General features: G+C 66.0%; 1 protein-coding gene across 6 annotated transcripts in view; it reads right to left on the bottom strand.

Annotated features, from left to right (window-relative positions):
- MEGF6 (multiple EGF like domains 6) overlaps nucleotides 1-18,799 on the bottom strand; it is a 92,279-nt gene that overhangs the window by 22,331 nt on the left and 51,149 nt on the right. For all 6 annotated transcript variants that reach the window (XM_045034970.1, XM_023258002.2, XM_045034969.1 and 3 more), the window contains exon 5: nucleotides 5,626-5,748. In XM_045034970.1, coding sequence (XP_044890905.1) covers nucleotides 5,626-5,748 — 123 coding nt within the window. The remainder of the gene's footprint in view (nucleotides 1-5,625; nucleotides 5,749-18,799) is intronic.

Here is an 18,799-nt window from a genome sequence, read left to right on the forward strand (position 1 = left end):
ACCCAGAGGTTTCCGAGCACGACCTGACCCAACCCGGTTCCTGGGCTCTCTGTGTGCACACCTCCCAGCCCTCTCCCTACTTGGGACTCGTAACAGGAGCCAGAAGGCCTTCCTGGCAGGTGGGACAGGTGCCCAGAGACAGGGTCTTGGAGCCCAGGGCAGGGCGGCCCACAGGACTGGTACCACGGCCACAAGGAGGGCCCAGAGGGCTGTGGCAGGGGTGGAAAGGAGACCCCTTGACAGGCAGAGCCCCCAGGACGAGTCCGGGGATGACCTGGCACTGGGCGCCCCCGCCAAGTGAGCCAGGGGACAAATCCCCAGCAGGTGGGCTTGGCAGAGGGAGCTGGGGCTCGCCGCGGGGCCTCCTGGCCTCCGGAACCTGACTCCCGCTGCCCGGCCACACAGTGCTAAGGTTCCGGGTGCTCCCAAGCTGCGTGCACGAGGGAGCCAAGCCCAGCGGCCTCGGGCACACCCTGTGCCACGGAGGCCCAGAAAGCTGGAGGCGGCGGATTTTTCTCAGACACGGGGCCGTGCAGCTCAGGGACGGGCCCACTTCGGCACGGCCGGTGCCCGGAGCTGGTGGTGAAGGTCACACTGAGACCCGGCCGTGGAACCCATGCCCCAGCCTGCGCGGCCCCGCAGATCAGGACGGTGCTCAGACCCGAAGCAGAGCCAAGAACCGGTCAGAAAACGGGAGGTTAGCAGGCCCTGCCGCCCCTGACGGGATTGATGTTTCCGTTCCTCTGAATCGACACGCGTGCCCCTAAAATTTAACCCCCAGGGTGACTCCCTTTGGAGGCAGAGATTTCGTGGAGATAATTAAGGTTACATGAGGTCACAGGGCGTGGCCCCGATCCAACAGAAATGTTGCCCCCCCGTAAGAAGAGACGCGAGATTCTCTCTGTCTCTCCCTCCACCACAGGACACGGCCAGAAGGCCACCAGGAAGGCGGGACCCCGCTGGCCGGCAGCATGAGCAGGAAGTGCCCACCTCCAGAACTGTGAGAAAATGCACTGCCACTCCTGAAGACACCCACCGAGGTACCTGCTGGGGGGCTTCGGCTCCGCACCCCCCCTCCCCCGACAGGATCTCAGGGTGGGGCTGCATTGCCGCCTTCCGCCAGCAGGGGCCGCCACCACCCACGTGCCAGGGGCCAGACCTGCCCCATCACAGACTGCACACCCACCAGCCAGCTCCCAAGTCCCAGCGGGAGAGGGACAGCCACGAGCAGGGCGCCAGGGCCTGCCCGCCCCGCTCCGCCCACCTCGGGGTGAACCCGGGCTCTGCCGCAGCCCCTGGGGGTGCATCCGCCACTGTTCGCACAGCCCAGGCCACCCGGCCCCATGCCCGGCCCCACGCTTCATTCTGCGCCGGCCCACACTCACCGACCCTCCCCACCGCACCACCCCGTCTTTGCGCCCTGGCTTGCCTGTCGGCCCAGGGCCTGTGGCCACCGCTCCCGACCCCCAGGGTTCGAGCGTGACCGTCCCGTCGCTCCCGAACGCCGGCAGCTGCCCTTCTGGGGCCCTGGGCTCTGCCAAAGCCAGGACTCTCCTGGGGGGGGGGGGGGGTTCAGGGGCGGGGAAGCCCTTCCCACCCCCCCACTGAGACCCAGGGGCCCCGCAGGGCCGGGAAGGCACACTGCTTTCTTGCAACGGTGGCCTGTTTCGGGTTTGGAAGGCACCAGAGAGCACGCCCGGAGCCGCAAGGGAGCTTTGCAGGGAGGCGTGGAAACGAGCCTAGAGCCCTCTACCTTCCCGCTTCCTGTGGCTCTGGCGCCAGCCCCACGTTCTGCCAACGGGGCCTCCTGGGGGGCAGGGAGCCTCCCCTCTGAGCAGCCCTCGCTGCTCCCTCCCTGAGGGACCCAGGCCTGGTGGGGAAAGGACGGCCCTGAGACGACGGGGCACGGCCGGCAGAGGCCCGAGGAAACACAGGGCTGGGGAGACCCTCCCCCACACCGTGGGCACCACAGGGCCCGTTTGACTCCTAGGGGAAGGAACCCGGGTCAGGGCGTTGGGACACGGGTGAAGGGGGGTGGGGAGTGCGAGGGCTGGTGTGGGTGGGGGGTGAGTAGTCCAAAAGGCCAAGGGCAGAGGACTGGGAGTGGGGGGGGTATCACACAGACGGACCCCGTACTAGTTGGGCCAGTGAGGTCATGGTCCCTCAAATGGACCCTGTGCTGTATCGCTTGCTGCGGGGGAATAGGGGAAGTTCCACGTCCAAGGTCCAGAAGGGACCACTGGGCAGGTGTCCTGCTGGCTCAGGGCGCCCAGCCGCACAGAGGAGGCGGGTTTCCCAGTGCCAAGTGTTAAACCACCCAGCAGCTGGGCCCTCGGCAAGATGTCACAGAAAAGTGAGAATGGCCTTCCTGAACACATCACCTGACCAAGGCACTCCCAGGCCCTGCTGCCCCAAGTTGGAAAAGGCAAGAGGCCTGCTCTGTGACCCGAGGGTGACACTCAGGGTGCACTAGCACTGGGCCCTGCCCTGCTCTTTCTTCCCACCCCAGAGCCCGGGGGACACACCCAGGAGGGCAGCCCAGAGATGGAGGGCCCCAAGACACCCGGCTACTGCTGCTTCCCTTGGGGCCAGGCTGAGTGGGTGGTGCTCAGGGGCCTCAGGCTGCTGGCAAAATCCTTCTGGCAAATTCTCATCTTTAAGAACTGAAACCTTTCTGTGTTTTGTTTCCATCAGAACTTCTGAGAGGGAGGGATTTCCTGCCCTCTCCCTGCCTCGGAGGCAAGTTCCTCAAAGGTTTCAAGGCCCCCCTTGTGTGTCTCAAGGCTCCCCTCTCCAGTGTGCCTCCCTTGAGGACTTCCCACGTCCCTCAGGGCCCCGTGACATGGAACACCCCAAGAGATGCCAGCACACAGGAAAGATGGCCATATCCCTGTGGGCATCTTTTCTACCCGCCCTCTCCCCACCCCCCCCCCAGCATCTCTAGAACTCTTACTCCCAGCTGTTGGATGGGAGCGGGTGCCTGGGGCTGTCTCCTGCCAGCCTGCAAAGTCCCAGGAGAGCTCCCAGCACCCCTCCCCCAGCAGAGGATCCCAGCAGAGCCCAGGAGAGGGGTTCCAGAGCAGCTGTGCTCCAGCTGTGCAGCCTGTCCCATAGCTGCACAGGGTGGGGGTGCGGGTCCTATTCTGATGCTTCCCATAATCCTGTGCTACAGCCCTAGGGTGGTCTGGGCTCAGAAGGCACCCTGTAAACCTCAGACAAGGCCCAGCTCCTCCCCAGGGGCCCCAGAGGAGAGGGGGCAGGGCCCCACAACTTCTCAGTGGCAAGAAGTCCAGCCCCCCCCCCAACTCAGAGCCCTCAGAGGGTCCAGTGGCACCCTCCACCCGAGTCCCACCTGGAAGCCACCCATCCACGATCTCAGATGCTTGGCCAGCCTGCCCACCCACCCAAGGCCACCACCGCACCTGGGCAGGTCCCTCGGCAACCAAAAGGGGCACAGTAGCAAGAAGGGAGAGGTGCCCCTAGAACGAACACTTCCCGCTCTGCCTGTGAAGAAGCCCCCTGGAGACGCCTGTCCACTCTGGAAGTTTCTCAGCAAAGCCCAGGCCTCCCCAGGAAAGGCAGCTCCCAGTGGACCAAGTCTGACAATCCTGCACTAATCCCAGACACCGTGGGGGACGTGGGGACCGGCCTGTCAACCTGTCAGCTCCCAGACTCCCAGGTATCCATTGGGATCCACCAGGTCCCAGAATTCACCCAAAACAGCCAGGTGTGTGCAGGTAAGCGGGGCACAGTGCGCGCATTTCCCGCCGGCGATTCCAGTCCAAAGAAAGAGAAAGAGCGAGAGGCCGCATGCCCTCTAAGAAAGGAGCCACTCCGGCTACGGGGAGCGCCCAGGGGGCGGCACCGACAGGGAGAGGGCTGGCCGCCACCTGGGCACGGAGCGCACCTGCCCCGCCCGGTGGGCAGTGTGAGGGGCAGCCGGGCAGGGGCCGAGAGGTCCCAGCAGCCTCAGGTCGGGCTGTGCAGACCACGCCCAGGAGCCCGGCATCAGACCCGAGAAGACCTTTAAATAAGCAAATGTCACAAATCAAGACTTCTGGGGCCTAGAGCAGAGGGGACTCCTAGGAAAGGCTCCTGGGAACAGCTCCAGCGCAGCGAGGGGGTGGGCTGGGGGCCAGGGCAAGGCTGAGGGGCGCCCCACCTGAACTTCCCGCAGCCAACAGCCTGAGGCCAGTCTCAAGGCCACAGCCTGTCCCTCCACAGCCGTGAAGGCCCCCCTCCCTTTGCATGCTGCCCACGCATCACCACCACCCAGCACCTCACTGAAGGCCACGATCAGCGCACACGGGGGGACTAGAGAGACTGGGGAGGTGGGTCCCAGCCCCAGGCCCCTTGCAGGGGAGCCCGCGACAGGGAGGGGGCAGTGGGCACCCACCAGGCCCGGCCCACCCCGGACCAACCCCCAGGACACCCTTCTCCAGGGAGAACCCAGCCCGAAGGAAGGGTGAGGAGAGACGTCGGGGGGCCAGGGTGAGCCAGCAGACTCCCAGAAGCCCCCTCCCCCTAGCGCCAGGGGGCAGCAGCTGGAGACTGCACCCTAGTCAGATTTGTCTGGAAGCACATTACAACACTTCCCACATCTGTTTCCACTTCCCGACCCAGAGAAGCTTCACGGAGCAGCGCCCGGACATGTGAGTATGCGCCCTGAGTGCCGGGAGGGCCCCCCCGGGGCTGGCAGGCCGCCCTGCCACATAGCAGTAAGGCAGGCGGGGATGGGGCCGCTGGGAGCCTGCCGGGCCCGCTCTGGGTCTCTGGGGTGAGAGAAGGGGTGTCTGGCCCCCAGCCCCCCCCCCCCCCCGAGAACGACCATCCCGTGGCCTCCCAGACACAGCAGCCCTGTGCCCTCGGCCCCTTCGTCCGGAGCCAGCCAGGAGAGGGGCACAGGAGGGTGGGGAGTGAGCGCTGGCCGCCAGACCCCAGACCCGCCTCCCGCCCCTCCAGCCTCCCCCTCAGCGGGAGCCTGGCTCTGTCCCCTCCCCCCAGTAGCCCTCCAGGCTCGCTCGCAGGGACAGCAGGCCACGGCCAGGCACTCCATCAAGCCTACTCCCCACAGGAAAAGAACGTGCTGAGGAAGTGAGGGTCAGGACCCGGCTTTTGGCTATCCCTCCCCCCAACCCCGCCAAGGCCCAACCCCCTACGCTCCCCAAGGCTGGGGCGGGGGGACCTGGGCCCGGGAACCCCAGCCCACCCACCCCAGAGCGGTCTCACACCACCCCCGCCCTCACCAGGCCTCCCCTGACACCCAGCAAGCACCCAAGTCGCCCCCGAGGTTGGTCCCCATCACTGCGGCTTCTGCAGAGAGGGCGCTCCACAGTATCGGGGGCCCAGGGGCTCCTCCCCAGGTGCACAGAGGCGCCCCGGGAACGCGCCTTCGGCGTCCCAGGGCCCAGCCTCAGCAGGGGGAGCCAGGTCCTTGGGACTCCTCCTTTCCCTCCCCCAGGAGCTACACACTCAGCAGGACGGAGACGCCGTCAGAGCTGCCACTGAGCACACAGACCCCAGAGGGTCTCTCAGTCCCTGAGTACAGGGACCCCAGCCCCTGTCCTGGCGGGCGCGCCCAGCAAGTGGGTGGGCCGGCCGCTCCCGGAGCCGCAGGGCGCTTACCCAAACAGGTCCTGCCGTCCGCGTGGAGCCGGAATCCGGGCTTGCACTCACAGACGTAGGAGCCTGGCGTGTTCACACAGCTGTGCTGGCAGCCGCCATTGTGCACCTGGCACTCATCCACATCTGCGCGGGGACACAAGGCCAAGGGTTAACAGCCAGCAGCCACCTGGGGTCGGGGCCCCTCACTGAGGAAACTCGGTGGCTGCAGAGGGGACTGGGCGGGGCAGGGGGAGCGGTGGGGGAGTGGAGTGCGCTTCCCAAGTCCAAATCCAGAAATACCCGGGACGGTGCCAGCCAGTGCCCGCCGCTCCTCTGGGGCCCATGGGCCCCAAAGGAAAAAACCGGTAACTCGTGAGGTGCCCTTGCCCAGGCTTTGGGGGACAAAAAGCCCAAGGGAGGGCAGGGGATAGAGGGACTAGATGCCCCCCAAATCCACATCCATCCGGAGCCTCAGAACGTGACCTTATCCGCAAATAAAATGCAAATGCAAGTAAAGATCCAGGCAAGACCGCGCTGGGTGAGGGGGGCCCTAGATCCTGCGACTGGGGTCCTGACAAGAGACACACGGGGAAGCAGAGGTCAGAGTGAGGTGGCCACAAGCTGAGGGACAACGGGAGCCACGAGAGGCTGGGGGACGCGTCAAGGACAGGAGGTCGCAGAGGGAGCGTGGCCCTGCCGTGACCTTGATGCTGGACTCCCAGCCTCCAGGAACAGCGAGAGAACCGACGTCTACTGTTGTGTCCGTTTTGTTCCCAGGAAACGAGCGCAGGACCTGTCTGGGGTCCAGGGGGGCTCCCAATGCCAGGGGGACAGGAGACCACCAGCAAGAACCCCAGCACAGGACCCAGTGGAGGTCCCCGGCACTCCGCTTCTGGGAGAACACCTCCCATCTGAGACCACCGGCCACCAGGGCAGGACACCTGTGCGCATGCACCCCAGGAGGGTCACACCTCCTTCTGCAGGAATGCAAAGGTGTGGAGAAGACTGGGGCTGCCCTCGCCTCTCATCCCTCCCTCCAGGCTTCCGTCCACCAAGCTGAGCTCGAGGGGAGGCCGGGCAGCGACTGAGGGCGTCAGAACAGGCTGTCCGGGACACCTGCGTGCGAGGCTAAGGCCAGGAAGGACGCAACTGCCCGGGAGACACGGAGACCGAGGCGGGAAGCCGCTGCAGACACGGAGCATCCCCAGCGTGCCGGGCACGGGGACGGGAGCCCACGCCTGGGCCGCGGGCCAGTCCGCACTTTTCAGACGCAGCCTCCCCTAACCACAGAAGCAAGGAGACAGACACACAGACGCTTCACTCAAGCACGTACAAGCCACGACTGCACCCTCCAGTTCCCGTGAAAATGCCCACCTTCGGTGCTCCGACCCTAAAATGCCAGCCACGTGAGCCCACTTCTGAAGGGCGCCAAAGGCAGCACACGGGGGCCAGGCTCCTCCCGGCCACCCCAGAGCCTGCCCACCAGGTTATGCAAACCCCGCCACCGGTCCATGCTCAGAATGTGCCCGGCCGGCACTCCAGAAACGACACAGAGACAGGGCCTCTGCTCCACACACAAGCTGCGTCTACTCTGGGGACATCCCCGGGGCCCTGCCAAGCCCTGAGGCTGCCTAAGACAGACGACAGAGGAGCAAGAGAGGCTCTCTTGGAGTCCTCTCAGTACGGAACCAGGGTGATTCATGGGAAGCTGGAGGGCAGAGCAGAGCCCCCAAAGAGGGTGGGGGACAGAGGGACCCAGGGCACAGCTGAGGGAGAGCTGGCTGGGCAGGGAGGGGATAGAAGGATAGACCCACAGCCATCGGGCAGGGCAGGCGGACAGCACCCACCCAAGGGGGCTCAGAGAGGAGACCCTGGAGACCCCGCCCGTCCCTTCTGAGCGCAGATCCCTGTCTTTGAGAGAGTCCCTGAAAGGTAAGTGCCTCCAGGGGGCACAGCCCCGGGCACACAGTTGGCACTCAGTGAAGCTTTGAGGAAGGTGCACCACGTGTGTGTTGAGGGCTGGGTGGACGGCGGCCTCGGTGTCCTGAGCGGCCTTGCCAGGCAGGCAGGTGTCATTCCGGCAGGCTGACCCCGTGACGTGGCCGCAGAGGCAGGTGCTGGGTGAGCAGGCAGGCAGGGACGCTGGTTTCTGGAAACCTGCTCTCGGCCGGCAGCTCTGTCTCCATGCTCACTCAGTCCAGACCCTGGGGACAGGCAGGCTCGGATGGCACCACGCCCCTGAGCCTCTCGGACACCTGGCTGGGGGCGCTGAGCCCACCCTGAGGACTGCACCCTCCAGCAGCTCCCGGGCGGGTCGGATACGCAGGGAGCCCTGGTCAACGTCAGCCTGTCGGGCCCGCTCAGCAGCCCTGTGGGCCACAAGGACACCAGATGGGCAGTCTGGGAAGAGCCACGTGGGGGGACGCAGGGGCAGGAGGCAGCCGTCAGCCAGCAGGGCCCCTCCAGTCGGGGCCTCCCTCCCCAGCTCACACCCCCTGCCCACGTGACCACTGTTCTGGCCCCCCTGCTGCCCGCACAGGAACACTCAGACTCCACCCCAGGGGACAGAAATCCTGCTCTTCGCTAAGATGCACAGGCCCACATCCACCAAGCCATCTCCCAGGGCGCCCCCCTCGGGAGGGGCTGGCACGCTGACCACAGCCCCAAGCTCTCCCTGGCCCCTGGAGCCGCACTGCCTGGTGATCTGCAACCTGCCACTGGGGAGGGGGGGTGGGGACAAGATCTGTGAGCGGGGCCCCGGCAGGTGCAGTGATGCTCAGCCACCACTTCGGGCACCACTTGTGCCGTCAGCCCGGGTGGGTATCTGGACACAGTGGGCAGTTCAAGGCCGAAGGATCTGAAGCCTCCCCCTTCAGCTCTCTGGGCAAGGGAAGCCTGTTTAAGGGTGGTGGGGCGTTTGGCCACATGCCCTCCAGCTGGGGCCCCTTCACAGAGACATAACCAGGACACAAGCAGCATCCAATTACCTAAACCCGCCTGCCCCACTCCTGAGGTGACCACGTGGGGGCAGAGCAGAGCCGTCCTCAGCCCGCTCCAACCACCGGGAGCTTCGGACTCCGTGACCGTGGCCGTGGCCATGGCTGTGCCCTGAGAGCCACAGCTCAGTGGTCTTTAAGGAGAGTGTGGTCAGCCCTCCAGAGGTCCACATCCTAATCCCTGGAGCCCGGCCCAGCAAAAGCGACTTTGCAAGTGGGCTTAAGTTGAGGACAGCGAGGTGACCAATGATCCTGGAGTATCCAGGGGGTCCTGTGTCATGACGTGGCCCTTAAAGGAAGGGGCAAGAGGGTCAGAGAGAAAGAGATGGGAAGACACCCGGCCCCTGGCTGTGTCGACGGAGGCGGGGCTACCGTCAAGGATGCGGTGCCTCTAGACGCTGGGAGGACAAGGAAGCAGGTTCTCCCTGGAGCCTCGGAAGGAACCAGGCCTGTCAATTCCTGGACTTTAGCTCATTTAAGACTTCTGACCTCTGGAACCGTAAGGTAATAGACCCGTATGGTTTTAAGCCACTCAGATTGGGGTGATTTGTTGCAGCAGCCGCAGGAGTTAAACATGGGGCACATGTAAAGATTCCCTCTGCGGTCTTTTCTGGAACTGTGGGGTGGGGAGGCTCAGACCACCCATGCTGGAAATCCAGGTTTCCAAATGTCCACTCTGGCCAGCCCGGCCTCCTGACTCCCACAGTAAGATCTCCGGTGCTCCCCGGGGGCTGGCCGTGCTCCCCTGGGCCCCGTCCTGCAGGCCTGCCCTCTCGGGCCAAGTGGCCTACACGTAGCGATTCCCGCCGTGGAATCAGTGCCCTGAGGCACCCCAAGCAGCAGGGCCCCAACTGAGCATTGACACAGAAGGCCTTGGAACCACCAAGAGAACATCACTCTCCAGGTGGCACAGAAGGGGGTCTGGGTCCTCCCCCAGGCCGAAAGAGAGCGCGAAGGCACCGCACCTCCCATGCTGACCCAGTGGAGCCAGGGGACGAAAGCTGCCTCTGGGTGCAGACCCCCTGCCCTCTGCAGCCCGAGGCCCAGCTGACACTCGTCTGGGGCAGCTCACACCTGCGTGGGAGGAGCCGGGAGCCCAGGAGCGGGCAGGTCCAGAGCCGGGCTACGGGAAGGAATAGCCGGGCCTGGGGCCTCCAGCATCGCCCACAGGTGCCGTGCTGCCCTCAGCTGACGCGTGTGGCTGGAGACTTGAGCGGCCTGGTGACACATCACCGGGCTGAGACCCGGCTGGCTCCCCTGCGGTGCCTGGGGACGCCCATCACGACGCGGCCGGGAGCCCATCAAGTCACGGCAGCTCCCAAGCCCGGAGCTCAGGCCAGGGCCAAACAAGCCGCCCCTGCAGAAACCACCCAGAGAAGCCCCTTCTGAAGCCCTGCTCCCTCCAGATGCTGCCGGGAAGCTCGGCTCCGATGGTTACCAAGTTCAGAGTCGTGCTTTCCTCCCAAACACGCCAGAGGGTCCTCAGGCCCGCGGGTGGCGCCCTGTCAACCACAGGCCGGGACCCTTTCCTCTCTGCAAGTCCAGGCAGGCCTGGGGTGGGGGGTGGGGGGTTCCCCGAAGCCCAGCCCCACACAGCCCCAGGCCTCGGGATGCTACACAGCCTCACGGCGCTTGGTGCCACACTGCTTCAGTGACAGCACCGGCCTGGCCCCGACTGAGCCAGAGTGGGAGGGCTGCCTACCCCGTGGGGACGCAGCCAGGGACCCGGCTGGCCGAGTGACAAAGCCAGGGAAGGTGGGAGACGGCCACCATCAGGGGCCTGCAGCTCAGCGCTCGATGTGTCCCCTGGCACGGAGGGCCGCAGAGACTGCCCCAGGGACAGCTGGGCAGGGCCAGCATCTCCAAGAAGACGCGTGCCCTGCCCAGAGCCACACGCAGGGCCGGGAAGGCCTGGAGGGGAGCACCCCCGCCCCTGCCGTGATCCGGTTGATGACTCACCACGCCCCACCTCGCATTCCTGAGGATGACCAGCTCCAAGTTCTGAGGAGCTCCCTCCCGCAGCGAGGGTGGCCCAGCGTGGGTACCAGATCTGGAGAGCAGGGAGAGGCAGGATGCAGCCAGGACAGGGGTGTATCTGCCGGGGTCCTCACAGCTCACCCGGAGCCCACTGGGCTGACCACTCCCAAGGCTTGCGGAAAGGTGACAGAAAGAAAGGCTAGCGCTTGCACATCCACCCAGGCCCTGGGCACCCCGGAAGCCGAGACTTTGCCCGGGGACCCCAAGGACTCTCTCTTGAGCCTGCCTTCCTGCCTGACCCCCAGAGCTGCCAGCGCCAGGGAAATGCACGCCCTGTGCCACAGGCCAATGCAAGGGGCTGTTTTATTCTTCCCTCCGCTCGAGACCACTCTGCTGTCGGCAGCCCACTCAGCCAGGCCCGAGAGGGGATGGAATGTCGACGGCTCAGGGCGCAGGGGCCCCGTCCCAGAGGAAGGGGGCCGCCGGCGGCACTGCCCCCGCCCTGCTCCCTCCGGCCTCGGCTCCGTCAGCCGGTCAGCCGGGACGGGCGCAGGCCGGACCCAAGCGGAGCAAAGGGAGCCCAGCGCGGAGCAGGGCACCGCCTCCCCCACGCCCCCCGCGCAGAGTCCGCGCGGCGCCCACCTGGCCTCCGGTCCCCGGCGTTCCCGGAGTAGCCGGCCTGGCCCAGGTGGCACGGGACGCAGCCCCTCCACAGGTAGCGGTAGTGCGTGCCCGCGACGCGCGCCAGGCCCCCCAGCAGCCCGAGGCACCAGAGCGCGGCCAGTCCCCCGCGGCCGCGGGACGCTTCCATGGCCGGTCGGCGAGCGGCGCGCACCCCAGCGGCCCCGCCGCGCTCTGAGCCCGGCGCCCCGCCCCTCGCCTTTATGTTCTCGGCTTTCCCTCCGCCCCCCGCAGGTGAAAGCCAAATCCTAGAGGCGGACGGGCCGCCCCCGCCCCTCGCCCCGCCCCCGCGGGCCGCGCCCTCGCCCCCAGTGCACCGCCCACCGCCCCCGCGCACTCCCGCGCGCGCGCGCGCCCTCGCCCTCGCGCCCTCGCCCTCGCGCCCTCGCCCTCGCGCCCTCGCCCTCGCGCCCTCGCCCTCGCACTCGCGCCCTCGCACTCGGACACAGGCACCCCTCAGGCCAAGACGCTGAGACACGTGCACAAACAGACCCACGTGTGCAAATACGCACGCGACACACAGGGGACCCTGCACAGACGTATTCAGCAAACCCAGACACACATGCTCAAACACATGTGTTTCCAGCACCAACGCGGGAAAGTAACCAAGGCAGAAACGGAGGCCACCCTGGCAATGCCACCTGGGGCTTCGAGAAGGCGGCTAGGTGGGGTGGGGTTGAGTGCTGTTAAGTGTGAGGGGGGTGGGGAGCCAAGCCACCAAAGTGGAAATCCCAAGGGGCAGAGATGCCTGCAGCCCCCAAGCCCGGTGTCCTGCGCCCTGAACTGTCGTGTCCTCCAGTAGACAGGGACTGGCACCCGGAGGGAGCAAGGGAATCCCTGTGCCCACGGCAGGTGGGAGAGGGCCACGGGGAAAATGGACTCCCTAGCAAGGACAGCAAGCCCCAGATGCCAGGCTACAGAAGCCCGGGAGGCAAGTCCGAATCCAGACCCCTGAACCCCCACTTTGGCTCAAGGACAGGGCCTGAGGCTCCAGCCTTGTCCAGAGTGGCCAATGGCATCATAAGGGTCTATGCATTCTGGCCCCGATGAGCGCCGGACCGGCGGCCCCATGCTGGCTCCTGATGTCTTGGCCCTCGTGCCCTGCCTAGGCCGACCCTCTAGCTCCTGGCCAACTACTGGGGCAAAGGCCCTATTGGCCGTCACTCAGCCCTGCCCCGCAATGGGTGGGGTCCTCAAGTTTGTGGGAGAGAGGCACCAACCCACCTTGCCCGGTCCTGTCTGCGGTGCGGAGGCCAGCCCATTGGCCCCCCGCCTGCCAGGCGCCCTGCAGTGCAGACACAGGCCTGCCTGGGGCCCGCCTGCCTGTCTGCCCCCGCCTCCTGGATGAGCCTCTCTCCTGGCCTCCCTCTGAACAGCACACCAGCCTTCGAACTCCGGGCTCTCACCCGGGGAGCCTCCGGAAGTCTCCCCGATGGGCACACTGTCAGATTGCTGTTTGAACGGGGCCTTCCACGTGGGCTGGCAGTCCGTTACTGCAACGTAAACCTCGTTCTCCAACAGCATGCAAACAAGTGCTAACAGAAACCGGAGGATCTCACCCCTGCAGCCAGCAGCCAGGGTGCAGGGGGACGGGAGGCCGTGGAGACTGTCTGTCTCACAGGGAGGGGCAGAGAGACACCTCGGATCCACAGATCACCCTCACCAACGGGGCACAGGGCCTGGGGCTCCTCCGGGAGCACCCTTCTGGGGTGGAGGCCCCTCGAAGCATCACTAACTCCCATGCAGGACCAGGGCCGTGAGAGGAGGAGGAGCCAAAGGCAGGAAGGGGGAGGCGCCGGCCTCGTCTCCCGTGCAGCCCAAGTCTAGCCCACCCTGGGAAAGGGCTCTGCCTTGTCCCTTGTCACAGGGGGGCCTGAGTACGGGAACTGTAGCTCGTCCTGAATGGAGACACGCACTGGGGGTAAAACACACCACTTTCTTGGTACCGAAAAGATGATGGCACTCCTTCTTATTTTTGTATTAATCACACGTTAAAATGATTCTACCTGGACGTGTTGCGTTAAATGAGATACGTCGTCAAAATTAACGTCACCTGCTTCCTCCCTTTTTCAGTGCCGCTTCCAGAGAACTTAAGGTAGACACGTGCTCTCGGTGTGGCTCCGGCCACCTCTGCCGGGCAGCGCTGGTCTTCCCGAGCCCAGCCCCCAGCTCTGCTACCAAGGGGCACGAGGCTCTCTGTGCCCACTGCCTTGTCTGTAACGAGGGATGATCATCACAGAGCCGGTAAGCTGATGGGGAAAATGCTTCACTGAGAGTCAGTAGGAGTCAGTCAAGGTTGGTTGCCAGGCCCTCCCCCAGGCGGGGCAGCAAGCCCCAAGGAAGTGCCCAGACTGGGTCTCCGAGGGGCGGTATCCTGGGACCTGGCCAGCTCCCTGCAACATGGCAGATGCAGCCGTGAGGACCACGGCATCCTGGAACCCAGCCAGGCCAGCCTGAGACGAGCCAAGGGACCTGAGGACCGTCCCTAGCTCTCTTTTTTTTCTTAGTATTAGAGAGAGACAGAGTGCGAGCAGGGGAGGGGCAGATATAAAGGGAGACACAGAACCCGAAGGCGGCTCCAGGCTCCGAGCTGTCAGCACAGAGCCCGACGCGGGGCTCCAACTCACGAACCGCAAGATTGTGACCTGAGCTGAAGTCGGACGCTCAACCGACTGAGTCACCCAGGCGCCCCAGGACTGTCCCTATCCCACAAGAGCCACCTCCCCAGTGCCCCCTGCACTCTCTCCCCGACCCCAGGACCCCCAGCCAGGGACCGCTGCTCGGGCCACCTCGTCCCACCGCGGGGCTGTCACTACCCTTCTGTATCCACCTGGACCCCGTCGCACATCCCAGCCTCGGGGTGGGGAGGCATGCTGCTCCAGGCCTCTGTCCTCAGCACCGGCACGGCCAGGGGCTGGGAAGGGCAGAGCACAGTCTGCAAGCAGCAGACATGGGTGCAGGCCCACGGACGAGTCCCAGGACCCCACTGGGCCTGCTTCCTCGTCTATGCAGTGGGCAGGACACGGTTCTGAGCAGCAGCAAATAAGGGTTATGATGAGGTCCCCAGAGCCCTAGACGGCTTTGGCACCTCCCTGAAGGACTGGGGGAGGGGGGCTGCGGATGGCTCTGGGCCCTACCCCCACCAGGCCAGGCACGGGGACTCAGGCACGGCCATGCAGGCCAGCAGACCACCCAGGACAGAACACCACCGGCCGTCCAGACAGTGCCCACAGCCGCCCCACTGTCCCCCCCCCCCCGCCCCCCGGGCTCGGTGCCGCCGAGCGCATCCAGGGCCGCGGCTGTGGGGTCTGGAAGCTGTTTGGGAAATGCTTTCTCGATGCGGAAATGCGGGCTGGGCGTCTCTGCCCGGCGGAATGTCTGTGTGTCAGCAGAAGGAGCCGTGTCACCCCCACCCGCCAGGCCGGCTCCAGCTTTCCTCTCCCAGCTGGGCGGCCACGGGGCTCCTTTGCCAGGCCCCAGGCTGGGGTGAGGGCCCCGTGCTGCCCCACAAATGCCACACTGCCCCCTCAGTGCCACAGACCCCTGACATCGGGGCTTTAGGGAGAGCTGCCACGTTCCTGGGTCAGCTGGGGCCAACAGGAAGCAGAACACAGGCAGGCTTACCCCCACTTGTAGTGTCTGTCCCCTGGTACTCATGGACACCTCCTCCCTGAAGCCCTCCCTGAGGCCTCTCGAGGCCCCACCCTGCTCAGTTCAGGGGCCTGGCCACATGCTGCCAATCTGAGGGGGGTGGGGAGGTGTTCCCCCCAACCCCGCCCCGTGCCAGCTGCCTTAGCTCCGGGATGCAGAGTGGGCGCCGGGTGAAGTCTGGCTGAGCCTGGGAGCGTGAGATGCTGGCCCGCATTGGGAGGCTGCCCCACACCTCCCCCCTTCCTGGGGGTCAAGACATGGAGTGAGCAGGCCCTCCAGCAGAACCCAAGGAGGCCAAGCATCAGGCACCCTGTGTGGCCCCCGAGGGGGAACCCACAGGGCTGGACCCTCCCTATGTGGCTGGGGGCCAGGCGTTCCTGGGTCCCAGCTTGTCAGGAGGAGCTAACCGCTCTGCAGGCGGGGCAGGGGTGGGGGTGGGGGGCTCCAGCAGAGAGGGACACACAGAGAGACTCCCAGAAGTCACTGCCCGTGGTCCCAGGGTGCCTGGACTTGAGGGTGAAGTCGCCGGCACAGCAGGCTCCAGAGTCCAACAGCAGGTGCTGGCCACCCAGCAGCTGTGGCCCTGGGCGCTGTGTGGGGGCCGAGGCCGCGGGCAGGAAGACCGGGTCCTCCAGGCTCTCCAGCACCTCTGCTCACTCCGCTCCCCCTCCTACTGAAGTTGGGCGTGTCCCGTGTCCCTTCTGGGCGGGAGCGACGGACAGCAAGTGCCCGAGCGGACTCCCTCCCCACAGCCACAGCGTGCCCGGGGACACACACGGGGTTCCACCTGTCTGGGCCCCGGGGAAAAGCTTCTTTGAGGGTGCAGGATGAAGGGGGGGGGAGCATGAGGGGGGTAGAAAAGGGGAAGAGTGGGGCAGGGTGGGCTGAAAGGCAGAGACCGGTTACTGGGCGCCGAAGGCAGGGGAGAGCAGTGTGGGTGCCATCCAGGAGGCTGGGGGCACAGGGACCGAACATGACAGGCTAGGGATCAGACAGCCCCTGGCTTATCTTCAATCTGCCCTGTGAGGGGGGGTGGGGGTACTCAAGTCTTCTCAGATGGAAAGTCCTCCTTGCCACCTCCGGTCCCCCAGGTGACAAACGCCCTGCCTGGTTGTTCCCACCCTTGACATCCAGAGCCCAGCCCAGAGGGGAGGCCAGTTTTTGGTCTGGGGCCACACGCGATCAACCCAGACCCAGCGGAGCTGCCTGCAGGACACCCCCCGCCCCCTCCCTGCCCCCCCCCCCCGTGCTGCTGCCTGAGTTTATTTCAGGAGCGGGGAGCCAGCTGGTCCCTGCGCCAGCCTCCTGGTAAACCCATTACCCGGCTGGACTCCTCACCCAAGCAGAGGGAAGGAAAATTGAAACCACGGTTGCTTCCGAGAGCCCAGCTGCCATTCCCGACTATGGCCTCGGTGGCGGGGGCCCGGCACAATGGGGTTGCTCCCTCCTCTTTCACACACGGGCCCCCCAGGAGAGCCCAAGGTAGAGCAGGCCCCGTGTCCTCCGGGCACCAGCCAGCTCGGGGGGCCTCCGACCCCGGCACCACGCCGCAGAACCCAAGGCCTGCCCTGCTCCGGGGAGGCGCCCGCGGAGGGCCAGCCCCAGAGCCGTGCTGGAGGCCTCCCACACACGTGTGCACATGCGTGTGTGCGCGTGACAGGGCCCGCTCTGTGGCTGCCCGCTGCCTGGACTCACGCCCCTGCCGTCACGCACAGGCTGTGGTGAGTCCAGGGCAGGCTGTGCCACCACCCGAGTCCAGGAACGCCCACGGCCCCCACGACGGGCACAGCCCCCGAGGCCTGGCTCTCACCGAGGACATCTGAGCTGCCAGGGACGCATGCACAGCGCTGGGGCTCACACTACTCAGAGAAGGGGAGACGGTGAAGGCTGATGGACGGGGAGGTTTCCCCAAGAAGGCGACAAGCCAGACTGTGGCCAGGTAGCGGGGAAGGGGGCAGCCGTGAAGACTGGCTCGTTGGAGGACATCTGGGCGGGTGCAGGGCTGCGGGTGCAGAGGCAGGAAAGGCCGGTGAAGGGAGGATGCCAGCCGGGGAATCTGGCCGTGCGCCTGGCCCTGGTCCACAGCAGTCACCCAGAGAGACCACCAGAAGGAACCAGAACATCGACGGCCAGGCGCATCACCAGGCCCTCACCCAGCAGCCCACTCGGCCTGCTGGGCCCCGTCGGTCACTCCTCCTGCTGTTTTCCCACCCGAAGGCCAAACCCGAAGGCAGGACACTGCGGTCACGGGGGTGTCGGCCAGCTCCAGCCAGTGTCGGGGACCAGCCCGCACATATGCGCCTTTTCAAGGTGCCCGAGCCCGAAACTGGCAGGCTGGCCATCGGCCCCTCCTGCCGCCGAGGCCCCGACGTCACACCACAAGTACTCAAGGCCACCTCCTGCAGAGGCTGAGCTCAGGGACAGACACCGTGCATGTGACAAGCAGAGGGACAAGAAGTAAGTCCAGAGGACTCCCCAGCTCTGACCCGGCAGGCCAAGGGCCCGGGCTCTGAGCACCCACGTCCTCTCCCTAAGATCGGTTCACAGGAGATGCACCAATCCTGTGGTCTTACCACAGGAGTCTCGTTTCCTCGTCAGGAGGAAGGAAAAACCTTTGCCCTCAGTTCTGGTACAGCTGCCCACCCCCAGGGCTGCTCTGGCCAGACCCCAGGGTGTGGTCAGAAGCCCAGCAGCCCAGCGAGGTCCAGAGCAGCCGGGAGAGACGGGAGTGGAGGCCAGCCCAGCCCCGCCTCCCAGGGATGCCTGGAGAAGAGCCAGGGAGGGAGGGGAAGGTGAGGCCACCGTTCCACAAGGAGGGACAGAGACAAGGGGCAGCCAAGATACATGGGGCAGAATCCAATCAGGAGATGAGGCATGGGGGCCGGGGGGGGGGGGTATACTTCAGGATGAGCAGAAACTCACAAGGAAGGGAGCTGGACCGGGTGAGGGACGAAGCGGAGGGTAAGACCCCCTGCCCCCTGCCAGGCAGAGAGCCCCCCCCCCAGGAGCGAGGCTGTGAGGGGCCTCTGTCTCCACTCTCTCACCTTCCCCGGGTGAGCCACGGCCCCCTCGAGCTCCACATCGCTGCCGCCCCGAACCACCCAGCCTTCAGCAGGGGGCCCTGGACTACTGTGATTCCAGGTGACAGTGGCTGCCCCACACAGCAGGCCCCCAGCTCCGTGGCAGAAGCTTCTGGGGCGAGGGCAAGGTGCGGCCTGACTCCTGAGCTGTGCCCTCCCTCGCCGGTCCTCTCGGCCCAGGGGCATATCCCAACTCCACCCCCCACCCCCCAGCAGCTGCCCTGGCCAGGCTGGGCCCCCGGCGCACGTTGGGGTTCACGGTTAACATGGGTCGGCCTCCTCCTGCTGAGTCCCGAGCGTAAGGACCACGGCCTCCAAGGTTACCCGCCATGCCTGTGCTAAGTCGGGGATCTGAACCTGGCCTTTCGCACCTCGGCCTAAACCCTCAGGCCGTACCACTGGCCTCGGCACCCAGGCTCACCCGCGTGGGTGTCCGGGCAGCCCATCCCCAGGTCTCCTCCCGGAAAACGGCACTGGGCCCCGGACTCGGGGGTCGGGCAGGCCTGCGGGCCAGGCCGTGGTCTCTCGGTCGCCGGCGGGCTCTGACTGCCGACAGCAGGGCTGTCATTTTTCCTGCCTTGGCCCTTAACCGAGGGCACGGCTGCTGGCATCGGCTCACTAGGGGAGCAAACGCAGCCGGAGTCGGGAAACGAAAGCACTCGATTCTCAGGGCCTCTGACGGAGGAGAAGGAGACCCTACCACAGACGCCTCGTTGGAAACACTGCCATCCTGCCTGGAAGGACCTCGGTTCCCAGTCGGGCCCGGGGTCCGTCCCTCGCAGGAACGAGGCAGGTCCCGGTCCCGGTCTC

The sequence above is a fragment of the Felis catus genome, chromosome C1 (assembly GCF_018350175.1).
Source record: "Felis catus isolate Fca126 chromosome C1, F.catus_Fca126_mat1.0, whole genome shotgun sequence".
Lineage (NCBI taxonomy): Eukaryota > Metazoa > Chordata > Mammalia > Carnivora > Felidae > Felis > Felis catus.